Below are 13,819 nucleotides of genomic sequence, written 5' to 3'. Positions count from 1 at the left end.
ACAAATGTAGATTTGGATTAACCCCTTAAAGGGCTACTCTGGTTATGCCAAACGTGTCTACATAATTAACAGAGTGCCAAAATAATGCAAAGGTGAGGGTATTCATACGCAAAATTATTTATTTTTTCATAATGCCACTGCATTTTTTTTCAGTGTTTATTTGAGTGAAAGCCTGAAGTGGATCTAGCAGGAAAGTCCTTCCTTTTGTATTTCTATTGAATAAATTTTTAGTTAATTAAGAAAAAAATACCTGAATGAAAGACTCTGCATTTTTTGGTACCCATTTCCAAAAATACTGTGTAAAGCCACCCACATGGGCAAAGGTTTTGCTGCATGTTCAGTCATTCTATGGACTGCCCACAACATTTTTTTTTTTTGTTCTGAACCACCACTGTCTCAATTCTATTTTACAGTGCTGGTTTAGTGCAGCAGTTCTATCTTCCCTGCATAGCAAAACTATGTCACTTGGCTGTTCAGAAGGCTGCAGCATGGTCCTGTTATTGTTAGGGCTCATTCACATTGATGTATGTCTCCTTAAATATGCTCAAGCTTTTTGCAAAAGGTTGTTAATGGATCTTATTGACTTCAATGGGATTATTTGCACCCGTTTGGTTTATTTTCCATTTTTTTGACAGAGAAAAAGACGGTGCATGCAGTATTTTTTTTCCTCATCAAGAAAACGGAAGACAGACTGATAAATTTAGATGGGCACTGTCATTAAACATGATTTTTAATATTTGATTCCTTATGCCAAATAAATAACTTTTGTAATTGGCTTCCATTAAAAAAATTCTCCCTTCTTGGCCAGAACACATTCCGTCTGGTCAAAATCTCAGATTTTGGTCTCCTGCTTGTAATGACAGGAGACCAAAGTCAGGAAGTGTTTCTCTGCACTGAGCTTGATTGACAGGTGCACAGAGCCTCACTGAAAGCTGCACATACTGAAAGCTGCAAAGAGCCTCACTGAAAGATGCACAGACTGAAAGCTGCTGCACAGAGCTTGAGGTCTTCTATTCATCACAGCACTGCAACCATGTGAGGGTGGAAGTGGTCCCCCAGCAGACTTCAGTTATGTCATGCCTGCTGGGAAACACCCACTTTCTCCTGCTGGGAGATTGCACTATGTGAGCACGAAAATAGGTATGATACACAGCTTTTTAAAGCTCTGAAAGGGTGGGAGGAGTGTTAGGAGTAGTTAGGGAACATAGCCTGAGTTAGTTAAGAAATGTTTATTTGGTGACAGGTACTATTTAACATTGAAGTCAATGGGGAACAGATGAGCCTTTAATGTCGTCCATTTGCATCCATTTTTTCCCAATCAGTTTTCGTTCCATTATTACTTCTGAGCATGCTCAGAAGAGGTATGAGCAACCAGGAGGTAGCCAGACAAAAATAAAGACGGACAATAAAGGATACAAACTGATTAAAAACTGACGCAAAAGTATGCCACTTAAATGGCATCCCATTACATAATTTTGCATCCGTTTGTTATTATGGTCCAATTAGCAGCAATGACTGCAGAATAGCGGGATGGGATGGGAGAGAACAACCATGGGAGTCTAGCCTTCAAGGAGATGTAATTCCGTTCTATTCACAGCCAAGTAAACAGAGGGGTTGTTATGCAGGGAAAATTGTGAAGGGGATATATTGCTATGTTGCAATGGCCGGCCACTTCATTTAAATAATATCAAGGGGACCTTCACCAACAAAAATTTAAATACCTTTTAATAGATGCTGTTTCCCTAGTGACCTGTCGTCAACAAAACTTTTTATATAATGTAGAGAATACCGTTATATGTATATTTGTAACATACATTAGTTACAAATTTTTTATATTTTTGTCCTTGCAGCTATTGCATGTGTCTGTCTATGAGGAGTCCAAATACAAGAAGTGAGGATGGACAAGCAGGGCTCTCTGCACTAATAAAAAGGACAGTGTGCAGTGAGGTTCTATAACATGATACTGGCTCATACATCAGGATGATTGACAAGCCAGGAGCCTGCACAGAGCTCTGCTTCTCCTGCCCTCACTTCCTGTATTTGGACTCCTTGTAGAGACACACAGACAATAGCTGCAGGGACAGCATTTTTTTCACCCAAAAACACTATTTTTAACCAATGTAAATAAAAAATATGCATATAATGGTATTATCTACATTATATCAAAAGTTTTTGTTGAGGACCGGTACACTTTAACGAGAAAAGCCCAACATCACGGGTAGCAGGAATTAAGTGGCGCTGACCGGGACAGACACAATGCAGGTGTGGTGACTTGAAGTAAAATTCTTTATTAACCAAGATGCAACGGATTTCACTGTGCAAGCACAGCTTCCTCCGACAGGTTGCTCCACATAGAGCACCTCTGTTTCTTGTTTCATGTTTTTAACAGACAGGACCCTATCTTCAGTGAGCAATGAATAGTGATTCAGTCCTCCTGTGGAGGTTCTGCAAGAGAATTAAATACTTACTTGGGGAGATTTATTAAAACCTGTGCAAAGGAAAAACTGACCAGTTGGCTATAGCAACCAATCAGATAGCTTCTTTTATTTTTCAGAGGCCTTCTTCAAATATTGAAGAGGCTATCTGATTGGTTGCTATGGGCCCAGGTTTTGATAAATCTCCCCCAATGATCCTGTTCCCACATGAAGTACATCTCATCAGTGGACGCCATATGATTTGTTAATTCTTGGTGCAACCATTGTCTATGGAATAACCATAGATACCCAAGTGCCCTTCTTGTAAGCGGGATACATTTTTAAATGATGAAATGCCCCTCTAAATTGCAATATACACTATTTGGACAAAAAGGGGCTTTTAGAATATCCATTATAAATCCACAGACATTAATAGTAGAGTTGATCTCCCTTTGTAACTTTTACAGCTTCGTCTTCTAGAAAGACTTTCTACAAGATTTTGAGGTGTTGTCCAGAAGAATATTTGTGAGGTCAGACACCAATATTGAGGCTTGGCTCACAATGTTTCTTCTATTTCATCTCTAGGGTGTTCTGTGGTTTTAGGTTGTGTATGTGCTTTGTACAGGCTAATCAGGTTTTTCCTCATCAGACTCGCTTAACCATGTTTTTATGCAATTTGTGCAGTCATGCAGGGCATACAATTGTATACAATGTCTTGGCATGCTGAAGAATTAAGGTTTCCTTTGGTTAAAAATGTTAGGCCAACCCTAAAAAGAGAAACCATATAGCATTAGGGGGGGTGTCATACCTGGCTTTTTTTTTTTTTTTTTTTTTTCAGGAAAAATGCATAGCTTTTCTTATGACTGTGTCTGTTATTAATTTACTTTTGACTGTGTCTCTTTGCAGGTGGGTAACATTTCTCTTAAAAGCACTGCAAAAATATAAACCTCCACCTCCAAGTTCTAGTCCTTCACATGAAGGTATTTATTTCCCTATTATATAAAGTGGGCAGTTTTTCCTTATTTCACTCCCCAACCTATTTGTCAGTTAAACCGAAATATACTTTCATTTCCCTACCATACAATCCATTTCTTTTTAGATAAGATTCAATTTAACATTTTTATTTTCTGCCAAGTTGCACATTTTTGCACAAGATGTTATGTATAAAAACTTGGACTTTTTGCGTTTTTGCGCTGCTCTCGACACTTTTAAAGGTTGTGGGGCTTTCTTGAAAGGGCAGAGTCTTCCACAGCAGAGCAAATTTACTGTGATTTACACCAGAAACTGGCATAAATTATGCCTGAAATTTACTCAATTTCTTGGTGTATATTTCAGATTCTGGTACACGAACAGTGAAATATATGCCATTTTGAAGTGGCTTGCGCCTCTTTAGATGGTTGGGTCATTATAAAGCAGTTCACTTTTCATCAAAACCAGCGTAAAAAATGCTTGTCTTGATAAATTCCCTCCACAGTGTTTTAAACACATCTTGCTCCTTACTAGAAATGGAGCATAGCTTCAAATGTGATGGCAAGAGCTAAAGCTTTTGGCGTAAAATATTGGTATAAAAGCCAACAAACAAGTACTGTAAAGTTAGACAAAAGTGTCTGACATTTCTAGCAAGATGCACCAAATCTATCATATGTGAGCCGCTGTACTTTAGTGCTGTACTTTTATCTTTAAACAGCTTGGTGTTAGTTTACAGATCTAAAAATTAAACAACAGATCGTAAATCTGCCCCACATTGTACCAGAAAATTTTAAACTAACCTGCCCTACCCTGATGTCAGAAAAAGCACCAGGAAAGAACAGTATTGCATGTGTAGTAAGAGTGCAGGGCCCTTGCACTCTTCCCCACCTGTTATATTTAAAAGGTACAGATGAATATATAAAAAGATGTGAAATAAAACACACAGTATATGTGATTAGATGACAACACTCTCAGTTTGAAAGTTCAGTGGTGGTTAGGGGCAGATCCACTTATGTGTACTTGCAACCTCTGGAGACCCCCAGTCTGGGGCCCATCGTTGCAGGAAAAACAGAGGTACGGCTCGGCCGTTTTTAAATAAAGTACAGTGGTGGGGATAAATAACAAGTCACTTAATCCGTAGGTTCAGGGGTATAGATAACAATGTCTCTACTGAAGCTATAGTTAGATGGTTCCTGCATACACAGCGCAGCGGCTGTGCAATAGTGCAAATGAATTGGCGGCTCGACGGCCGTAAAAATAAAGTCTCCGGTACTATGTATCGCTTACCCGTCCTGTGGGTAGATGGAGCGAGGCTCTGCGTGATGGGGTCCCGATGTCCGTGGTGCTGGGATGTCCTGGCGGTGCGGTCTGTCTGCCGACAGGCCGGTCGCCTAGTCCGTGCGCTGGATTTGTCGGTCTCTGAAGGGGTCTCGGTCTTTGTGATAATTCTCCTTGGTGGTAGCCGTGGAGCGCTCTGCGATAGCTGTAGGTGGTGACTTGAGATTGTGAACGTGAGGTATCTGGTGGTGGTCTCTAGAGGGGTGTGTCAGGCAGTGTGAGAGTGATCAGACGCATTTCGGACTATCGTAGTCTTTCCTCAGTGATGTGGATTGCAGCTCTGATGCCATGTTATATAGTGTTCAAATTTGGCGGCAAAACTGGGAAACATATCATTTCTGGTGTAGTAAGCTGGACATGGACTGTGGTGTGGGAAAATGGAAAAACCCAGATTGGATCTCCTGGATTGACTGAGGTGATGGGAGGGTCTCAATTTTATTAATTGGAGCTGTTCCTGTATATGAGGAATAGAGATGAGCGAACTTACTGTAAATTCGATTCGTCAGGAACTTCTCGGCTCGGCAGTTGATGACTTTTCCTGCATAAATTAGTTCAGCTTTCAGGTGCTCCGGTGGGCTGGAAAAGGTGGATACAGTCCTAGGAGACTCCTAGACTTTCCTAGGACTGTATCCACCTTTTCCAGCCCACCGGAGCACCTGAAAGCTGAACTAATTTACGCAGGATAAGTCGTCAACTGCCGAGCCGAGAAGTTCTTGACGAATCGAATTTACTGTAAGTTCGCTCATCTCTAATGAGGAACATTCATGATGTGTAGTAAGACTCATGCCATAGTGGTTTTTAAATATATATAATTTAGATGTGGGATCATGTGAATTATGGATGTATAATTGGTTATTGCTAGCATAGAGATTTTATAGTACAGGTATATGGGAAATAAACTATCTGTGATAACATATGTGGAATTGTTGGTAAATGTATGTGTATAATAATGGTATGTGGAGTTGATAAAGTTTATAAAGGTGTTATGAATGTATAATAATAATAGTCTGGTTAAAATGTATTAAAAAAAAAATAAATAAATAAAAGATTGGCGTGGCGGGAACCACATTACAAAAATGTCCCGCATAGAAAGCCGTAACATATAAGAGTTCCAAACACTTGCACCTTATGGCCTAAATTCAGAATTAGAAATCTTCGGTTTTATTAGCTGATTCTATTTGGCCGATTTTTTTATACATATGATATTTCAGTTTTACCTTTTTATACAACACCTCTGTCTGAGTCTTCGAATCCTGTAGTATTTTATATATTTTTTATATTTTATATATTTTTTCTATCTTCAACATACTTCTTATATTTCTTATATATTATTTTCATACAGTTTTTTTCATTTTTTACGTATTATAAATTTTTATATTTATTTTTTTTTTTTTATTTTTTTTTTTAATACTTTTTATGTTTCATATCTTTTATTTCATTATTATTATTTGTGTTTAGTGTGTATGTGTATGTATATATATATTTTTTTTTATACATCTCTAGCATCCTCTATTCTTTATTACACAGTAACTTATTCCATTGCTCTCTGTTTAGAGTACACTATCTCATATCAAATATACCTTTTACATTTTAGAGTTAACCAATTCAATACATACCCATACCTATACACAGACTACGTCATGATCAAGATTTTAAACATATAATTGCTTCGCTCAAATACATTTTAACCAGACTATTATTATTATACGTTCATAACACCTTTATAAACTTTATCAACTCCACATACCATTATTATACACATACATTTACCAACAATTCCACATATGTTATCACAGTTTATTTCCCATATACCTGTACTATAAAATCTCTATGCTAGCAATAACCAATTATACATCCATAATTCACATGATCCCACATCTAAATTATATATATTTAAAAACCACTATGGCATGAGTCTTACTACACATCATGAATGTTCCTCATATACAGGAACAGCTCCAACTAATAAAATTGAGACACTCCCATCACCTCAGTCAATCCAGGAGATCCAATCCGTGTTTTTCCATTTTCCCACACCACAGTCCATGTCCAGCTTACTACACCAGAAATTATGTTTCCCAGTTTTGCCACCAAATTTGAGCACTATATAACATGGCATCAGAGCTGCAATCCACATCACTGAGGAAGGACTACGATAGTCCGAAACGCGTCTGATCACTCTCACACTGCCTGACACACCCCTCTAGAGACCACCACCAGATACCTCACTTTCACAATCTCAAGTCACCACCTACAGCTATCACAGAGCGCTCCACGGCTACCACCAAGGAGCACGGAGCATTACCACAAAGACAGAGACCCCTTCAGAGACAGAGACCGACAAATTCAGCGCACGGACTAGCATGTATTTACATGTACAGTATCCTGTGCATATTTGATGCGCAGGATTTGAAGCTGCAGATTTCAATGTAAACTAAATGATTGAACATAGCATCCTTTGAATCAAATATGCGCAGGATCCTGTACGTGTGAATACACCTAAAAATCTCCTGAGATTTGCCCGTGACTAAAACAATCAAGATTAAGATTTGCCTGAAGTCCCATGCAAGTCTATAGAACTTCAAGCAAATCCGTATCCTGATGGCTGTAGTTTTGGGCTACGAAGTTTTGGGAGCATGCTTTAATGTATATAACAAAAACAACATGGTGCCTTTTATATAAATTCTGATATAGTATGTAGTGACCTGATTGATGTCAACTCTTTAGACTGTTACAGTGAGACAGAAGCTGAAGATGATGAAGTCAAATCACATGATACAGTAAGACTTTTCTTCCTCTTTGTAGATCCAACTTTTGTAAATTGTGTCTTATGTCTATGTTTTTATTAACAAAATTATTTTCCCGATGTTAAGTTAAAGAAGCTTTTGGTACAGTCACCTTCCAAGAGTTTACCTGTGTCAAAGCCATCACCTCGTGAGGAAGGAGCTGAAGGTGGACCCTTTCCAAAATCTATTAATGCCCAAGGGGCAGAAGGTGGAAATTTGCCACAATCAAGTAAAGTTCATTACATATATAATTAAATAATTTTTGATCTTATTTTTGTTAAATGTTACATTTGTGTTTAACTGTCTTGTGCTAAGGGGGCTATCAGACCAACTGCTGTACTCTAGTATCTCCAGTGCTCCTGAAGACAATGCATGTAGCGAAAGATGCCACACTCCCCCTGCCACTCAATGTAGCTGGGAAAGCCAGGGCCCCATTCTGGAGATCACAGGGAGGTAGGGGTTCCCAGAGGTTAAACCCCCTGTGATCAGATGCTTATCTTAGGGAATACCTCAAGGGAAACATTTCAGTAATACAACACAGTTTGAAAGGTTTGACCACTTGCAGACCCCAGCTTTGTACAATTGATCTAGGCCATTAGTCTAGGCCATCAGTTTTAGATTAGTCTGACTCATGTCACCCCTATTAATCAGCTGATGAAGAAAACAAAGCTGGATAACCCCTTAAATTTATCTTTGTAAAGGGCAAAGCACCGTTATTCTAATGCAGAGCTCAAAATACCTAATACCGTCATAGGGCCCATGCACACTACCTAAATTCAGCTAACATTATCCATGCGAAGTTCCTTCAGTGAATTGTAGAGGCTAATTTCCACGACCAAAAGTCCCATTGACTAATGGGATTTTTCAGGTGGTTTCCGCTGAAAGAATGAACTGGAGCATAAGCTTCCGTGTATGTACATAAGGAGGAGCACCATTCTGGCCATTATATAATTTTCATATGGCATTTTTCACCAGATTTCTGCTGCATAGACATCTCTAATTATTAGTTGTCTCTGACCTAGGGGGTGGAGCTTAGCCTCTGATGGCTTTTATAGACTGCACACAAAGTAATGAGTATCCTGCTCTTTTATGTCTCTATACTCACCTTTGAAAGCAGCAGTAGTACTGGGTAGTCTAAGCTGTGAATCCAGCCATGTGCTGAGTTCTAATAGTCACAGTAAGCACTTAGACCAGGCATAGGCAACCTTTGGCACTGCAGATATTTTGGACCACACCTTCCATGATGCTCTTACAGCTAAAATGCGGACAAAGTATCATGGGAGATGTAGTCCAAAAGCATCTACAGTGCCGAAGTTTGCCTATGCCTAGACTCTTTCCAGTCTCTCTGAGCTTCTGGCTCTCTTCAGTCACCCCCGCTCCCCTTATCATAGACTTGTAAGGGCAGCATGTAACCGAATCCCTCAGTGAGCTCTTGAATTGAGCTCTTGCGTGAATTCTCTGACAAGATATACTACAAAGTTTCTTACATTTGCTTATAAAATTGATTTTAAGACTAAACACAGCAGAGTATTTGAACAGCTTACCACTAACTTCACTTTGGAGACATCTGTGCAACACATGCAGAAACAAATCAGATGCAGATCCAGCAGCCTTGTGTTTTCAGCTAAAACACTCTAAAAACTGTGTACAGAGGCATATCGATGACGCTACAAATAATTATTTCAATAATGCCAAACTTTCTACACTTTCTAGAGCGCGCCATACAGGTAATGTTTCCTCTTTAGAGGTTATGGGCATAGAAAACTTGCTTAACATATGACAGGCTGATACTGTATAAATCTGTATGTACCATATTGTCATATTGCATGACAAAAGATAGTAATTTTTTAAAGATTTGCAAATAAGTCATGTTTTAGCTAAAGACAACGGCTGGTGGATCTCAATTTTGTTTCTGTGCATTGACATTTGTTAAAACAACAGTGTTTATTTAAGAACGTACTGAAAAACATACCTATAATAAACAGAAATAGTATATTCACCATTTAATTGCAATAAGTGCCCACTTAACATGGTAAGCCATTTAAAATAAAAATTTGTGCGTATTGAAAGTATTCTCACCAGCTGCTTTGTCGCCACTTAAATAGACACCGACCGCTTTCTTGTCCTAAATCATAGTTTTCGTACAAGTTTTTCTATACAACCTTTTGGAACTTAAGGGCATCTATCTACATTTATTATATTGTAGATCTATATTATTTCTGTAAACATTTTTACATAGTTTCAGATATAAAGGCATGGCTGTAAATGTTGGCACCCCTGAAATTTTTCAAGAAAATGAAGTATTTCCCACAGAACAGGATTGCAGTAACACATGTTTTGCTATACACATGTTTATTCCCTTTGTGTGTATTGGAACTAAACCAAAAAAAGGAGGAAAAAAGCTAATTGGACATAATGTCACACCAAACTCCAAAAATGGGCTGGACAAAATTATTGGCACCCTTTCAAAATTGTGGAAAAATAAGATTGTTTCAAGCTCCTTTAAACTCGCCTGGGGCAAGTAACAGGTGGGGGCAATATGAAAAAAAACCTGAAAGCAGATAAAAAGGAGAGAAGTTCACTTAGTCTTTGCATTGTGTGTGCCACACTAAGCATGGACAACAGAAAGGGGAAAAGAGAACTGTCTGAGGGCTTGAGAACCAAAATTGTGGAAAAATATCAACAATCTCAAGGTTATCTCCAGAGATCTAGATTTGCCTTTGTCCACAGTGCGCAACATTATCAAGAAGTTTGCAATCCATGGGACTGTAGCTAATCTCCCTGGGCATGGACGGAAGAGAAAAATTGATCAAAGGTGTCAACGCAGGATAGTCCGGATGATGGATAAGCAGCCCCAAACAAGTTCCAAAGATATTTAAGCTGTCCTGCAGGCCCAGGTAGCATCAGTGTCAGCGCGAACTATCATTCGACATTTAAATGAAATGAAATGCTATGGCAGGAGACCCAGGAGGACCCCACTGCTGAAAAAGACAAAAAAATACAAGACTACATTTTGCCAAAATGAACTTGAGTAAGTCAAAATCCTTCTGGGAAAACCTCTTGTGGACAGATGAAACCAAGATAGAGCTTTTTGGTAAAGCACATCATTCTACTGTTTAGCGAAAATGGAATGAGGCCTACAAAGAAAAGAACATAGAAATATGGTGGAGGTATCAATGATGTTTTGGAGTTGTTTTGCTGGCTCTGGGTGCCTTGAATGTGTGCAAGGCATCATGAATTTGTGGGATTACCAACGGCCTGTAAGCCCAGTGTCAGAAAGCTGGGTGTGCGCCTGAGATCTTTGGTCTTCCAGCAGGACAATGACCCCAAACATATGTCAAAAAGCACCCAGAAATGGATGGAAACAAAGCCCTGGAGAGTTCTGAGGTGGCCAGCAATGAGTCCAGATCTAAATCCCATAGAACACCTGTGGAGAGATCTTAAAATTGCTGTTGGGAAAAGGCACCCTTCCAATAAGAGAGACCTGGAGCAGTTTGCAAAGGAAGAGTGGTCCAACATTGCAGCTGAGAGGTGTAAACAGCTTATTGATGGTTATAGGAAGCGACTGATTTCAGATATTTTTCCTAAGGGTGTGCAACCAAATATTAAGTTAAGGGTGCTAATTATTTTGTCCAGCCCATTTTTGTATTTTGGTGGGATATTATGGCCAATTTGCTTTTTTTCCTCCTTTTCTGGTTTAATTCCAATACACACAAAGGGAATAAACATGTATAGCAAAACATGTGTTACTGCAATCCTTTTCTGTGAGAAATACTTTTTTTTTGATTTGCTTGAAAAATTTCAGGGGTGCCAACATATATGGCCATGACTGTATGTGACTTGACTTTACCCTTTTTTTTTCTAGTAATTGATGATGATCTCCAGATAATGATGACTTGCCTGAAACAAGGAGGTGTTTCTCTTATTGGTAAGAAGACTGCAATGACACAGGATGAATATAGGAAATCTTTTAAATGCCGCAACAAGAATCCTGAGATAAACCGTAAAGCACACACTTTACGTGTTCTCCAAAGCACACTGAAGGTGAGTGCAGATACACACAGCATGCAGTAATTTTTCCGCCACGATGTCCCGTCACTGTATAGTGCCCGTAATGAATTACGGGCATATACGGGTGCAAACGGGCAGTTACAAAACCCCATAGGCTGCAATGCAATTTAGTCACGGCCGTCAGGGGTTTTGTAACGGCCGGGTTTTGCAGCTGTAGTGACGGAACATGTGACGGAAGTTCGTAAACGGAGAAATTCATAGTGTGAAAGGAGCCTAAGTCCAGTCATTTTGTGGTTTACCTGCTGATCTAGCCATAATAAAACTTTGACATTATAATAAAGTAACTGTAATATATTTTTCACATGAGTTCAGCTTTCTAACTGTGAAAAGCTATTGTGAAGAGTGACCATGTAAAATACTACATGATGCATGCAGCAGGTGGTCATGTCTGACTGCCTATGACTTTTCCCAACAAAATAAGCTGATTGTAAAGTGTGCCAGTAGCGGGACCCGAGGCTATCAGCTGATGACACAGCAGATGTATTTATAAACCAGTGTTTCACTTAAGACCGTTTAACCCTAGATTGTATAAATAAACTTTCTTTTTCCCACAGGCAAAGCTTTTGGAGTTGCAATCTCTCAACCAAGTCCTGGAGAATCCAGACCTAAACTCTACTACATTTCAGAAATGGAGGTCTGAGCATGAACATCTCTATGGCAGTCTTGGGACCAGTCCTCAGGCACAGAGAGCAGAAAAGAAGGATAAAAGTAAAAAGGACAGCAGAGAGAGTGAAGAAAGTGACTGACTGTTTAGGACAGTAAATAAATAGTACATGATATTTGACAGTTCACCCTCATTGTAATGGAATTAGCTATTATAAAAAGGACATTCTTTTTACATTGTTTATATCTGGATCTAAAAGTGCCACAGATGCTTACTACGTCTATATTGTCTGACAGTTCAGTTAGAATTATTAGTTCATCTATTGCAATAGTTAAATACCATTCTAACATCGCATCACTAATGCTACAGCCTAGACAAATAGAATTAAAATTTTTAATTTTTTTGCATCAGATGTGCTTCACTTTGGAGCAGAGAGAGTGGCCCTGCCCTGTGAGTAGGAGGCTACAGTTCCCATGATGCATTGTTGACTTTTTCCCCGATATATTTCCCTTCCCATGCATTTCACTGGTTGCTGAAGAAAGAGATGCTCAATGCTGATCCCCCTGCATTTCTTTCTAATTACCATAATTTGCTTAACTGCTGAAAAGATTTTATTCCTAATATATTCAAAGTTTTTACTTTTAAGTTAGTCAAATTTTATATGATGGAATACCCTTTTAAATCCATCATTGTCTTTCTTTGAAGATACTTTAATCCAGTCTGCTCAGAGGTGCACAAATGTGTCTGCTCTCCATAAATCAGTGTATCAGGCCATAATGGGATTGAGCCATTTTAGTCTGATCAAAAGATCTTGTTCACATTTACGAGAGGCTTTGTACTTTACCAAAAAAACAGACAGGTATACCCTGGAATGCAATTGACTGCAGGAGTTTTAAAGGTGAAGACCTGCTGTTGTGACAACATTTATATATCATATTTATTTACAACCTTAATATGAAATATTCTGTACTGTTATCAAGCAAATGTTTTATCTATAACAAAGCTGATTTTAGTAGATAATTTGTTTTTAATAGCCTCAGTTAACAAGACAGTGAAAGGTTTCAAAGAAACTTTGAACATGTATTTATAGATATATAAATAAATTCTTGTATTATATTAATTATTGGGTGTCCTTTTTAATAGACATTGGCATGTTTAATATCCACAAATACTTATGTGCGCAGAATGCAGTATTGTCTTCTGGCTGCTTATACATATATGCTATTCTCTATATACTACAGCTTTTTTTTTTTTGCTGTTTATTTTTTATTACCATTCTTTGCTACTCCATGGACTTGCATTCTGATAAACCCTGGCTTCTATCAGACAGCTTTCATTACTAAGCCACGCAATTCAGAAAAAAACACACAAGTACCAAAAAAACTTAATTTAAATAAACCCACCAGACCCCTTGATTGCCAAAGGCAGTTGTCACTATGTTTTGTGTGACATGTAGTAGTAAAACTAGTATTGTACAGACGTAACCTATGCCAACTTAACAGTTGGAGCTAGCTATATCAGTATAATAATACTGTCTCTTGTTGTACGTATCTGTACAGCAAGAGACAGTTCTGACAGATGTTCCTGACTTACCTTGTTGTGGCCTCCCCAGAATGCATTTCTTTCCAACTTACACT

The 13,819-nt window shown here is 38.5% G+C and overlaps 1 protein-coding gene across 1 annotated transcript in view; it reads left to right on the top strand.

Annotated features, from left to right (window-relative positions):
- Positions 1-13,265, top strand: part of CNKSR1 (connector enhancer of kinase suppressor of Ras 1) — a 61,961-nt gene extending 48,696 nt beyond the window's left edge. Inside the window, exons 17-21 of the mRNA XM_056557457.1 lie at positions 3,321-3,394; positions 7,449-7,501; positions 7,595-7,736; positions 11,373-11,551; positions 12,133-13,265. Of these exons, the coding sequence (XP_056413432.1) occupies positions 3,321-3,394; positions 7,449-7,501; positions 7,595-7,736; positions 11,373-11,551; positions 12,133-12,324 (640 nt within the window). The 3' untranslated portion in view covers positions 12,325-13,265. The remainder of the gene's footprint in view (positions 1-3,320; positions 3,395-7,448; positions 7,502-7,594; positions 7,737-11,372; positions 11,552-12,132) is intronic.
- The last annotated feature ends 554 nt before the right edge of the window (positions 13,266-13,819 follow it).

The sequence above is a fragment of the Hyla sarda genome, chromosome 2 (assembly GCF_029499605.1).
Source record: "Hyla sarda isolate aHylSar1 chromosome 2, aHylSar1.hap1, whole genome shotgun sequence".
Lineage (NCBI taxonomy): Eukaryota > Metazoa > Chordata > Amphibia > Anura > Hylidae > Hyla > Hyla sarda.
The sequence above is the reverse complement of the archived record's forward strand: the minus strand, read 5'-3'. Positions and strand labels throughout refer to the sequence as shown.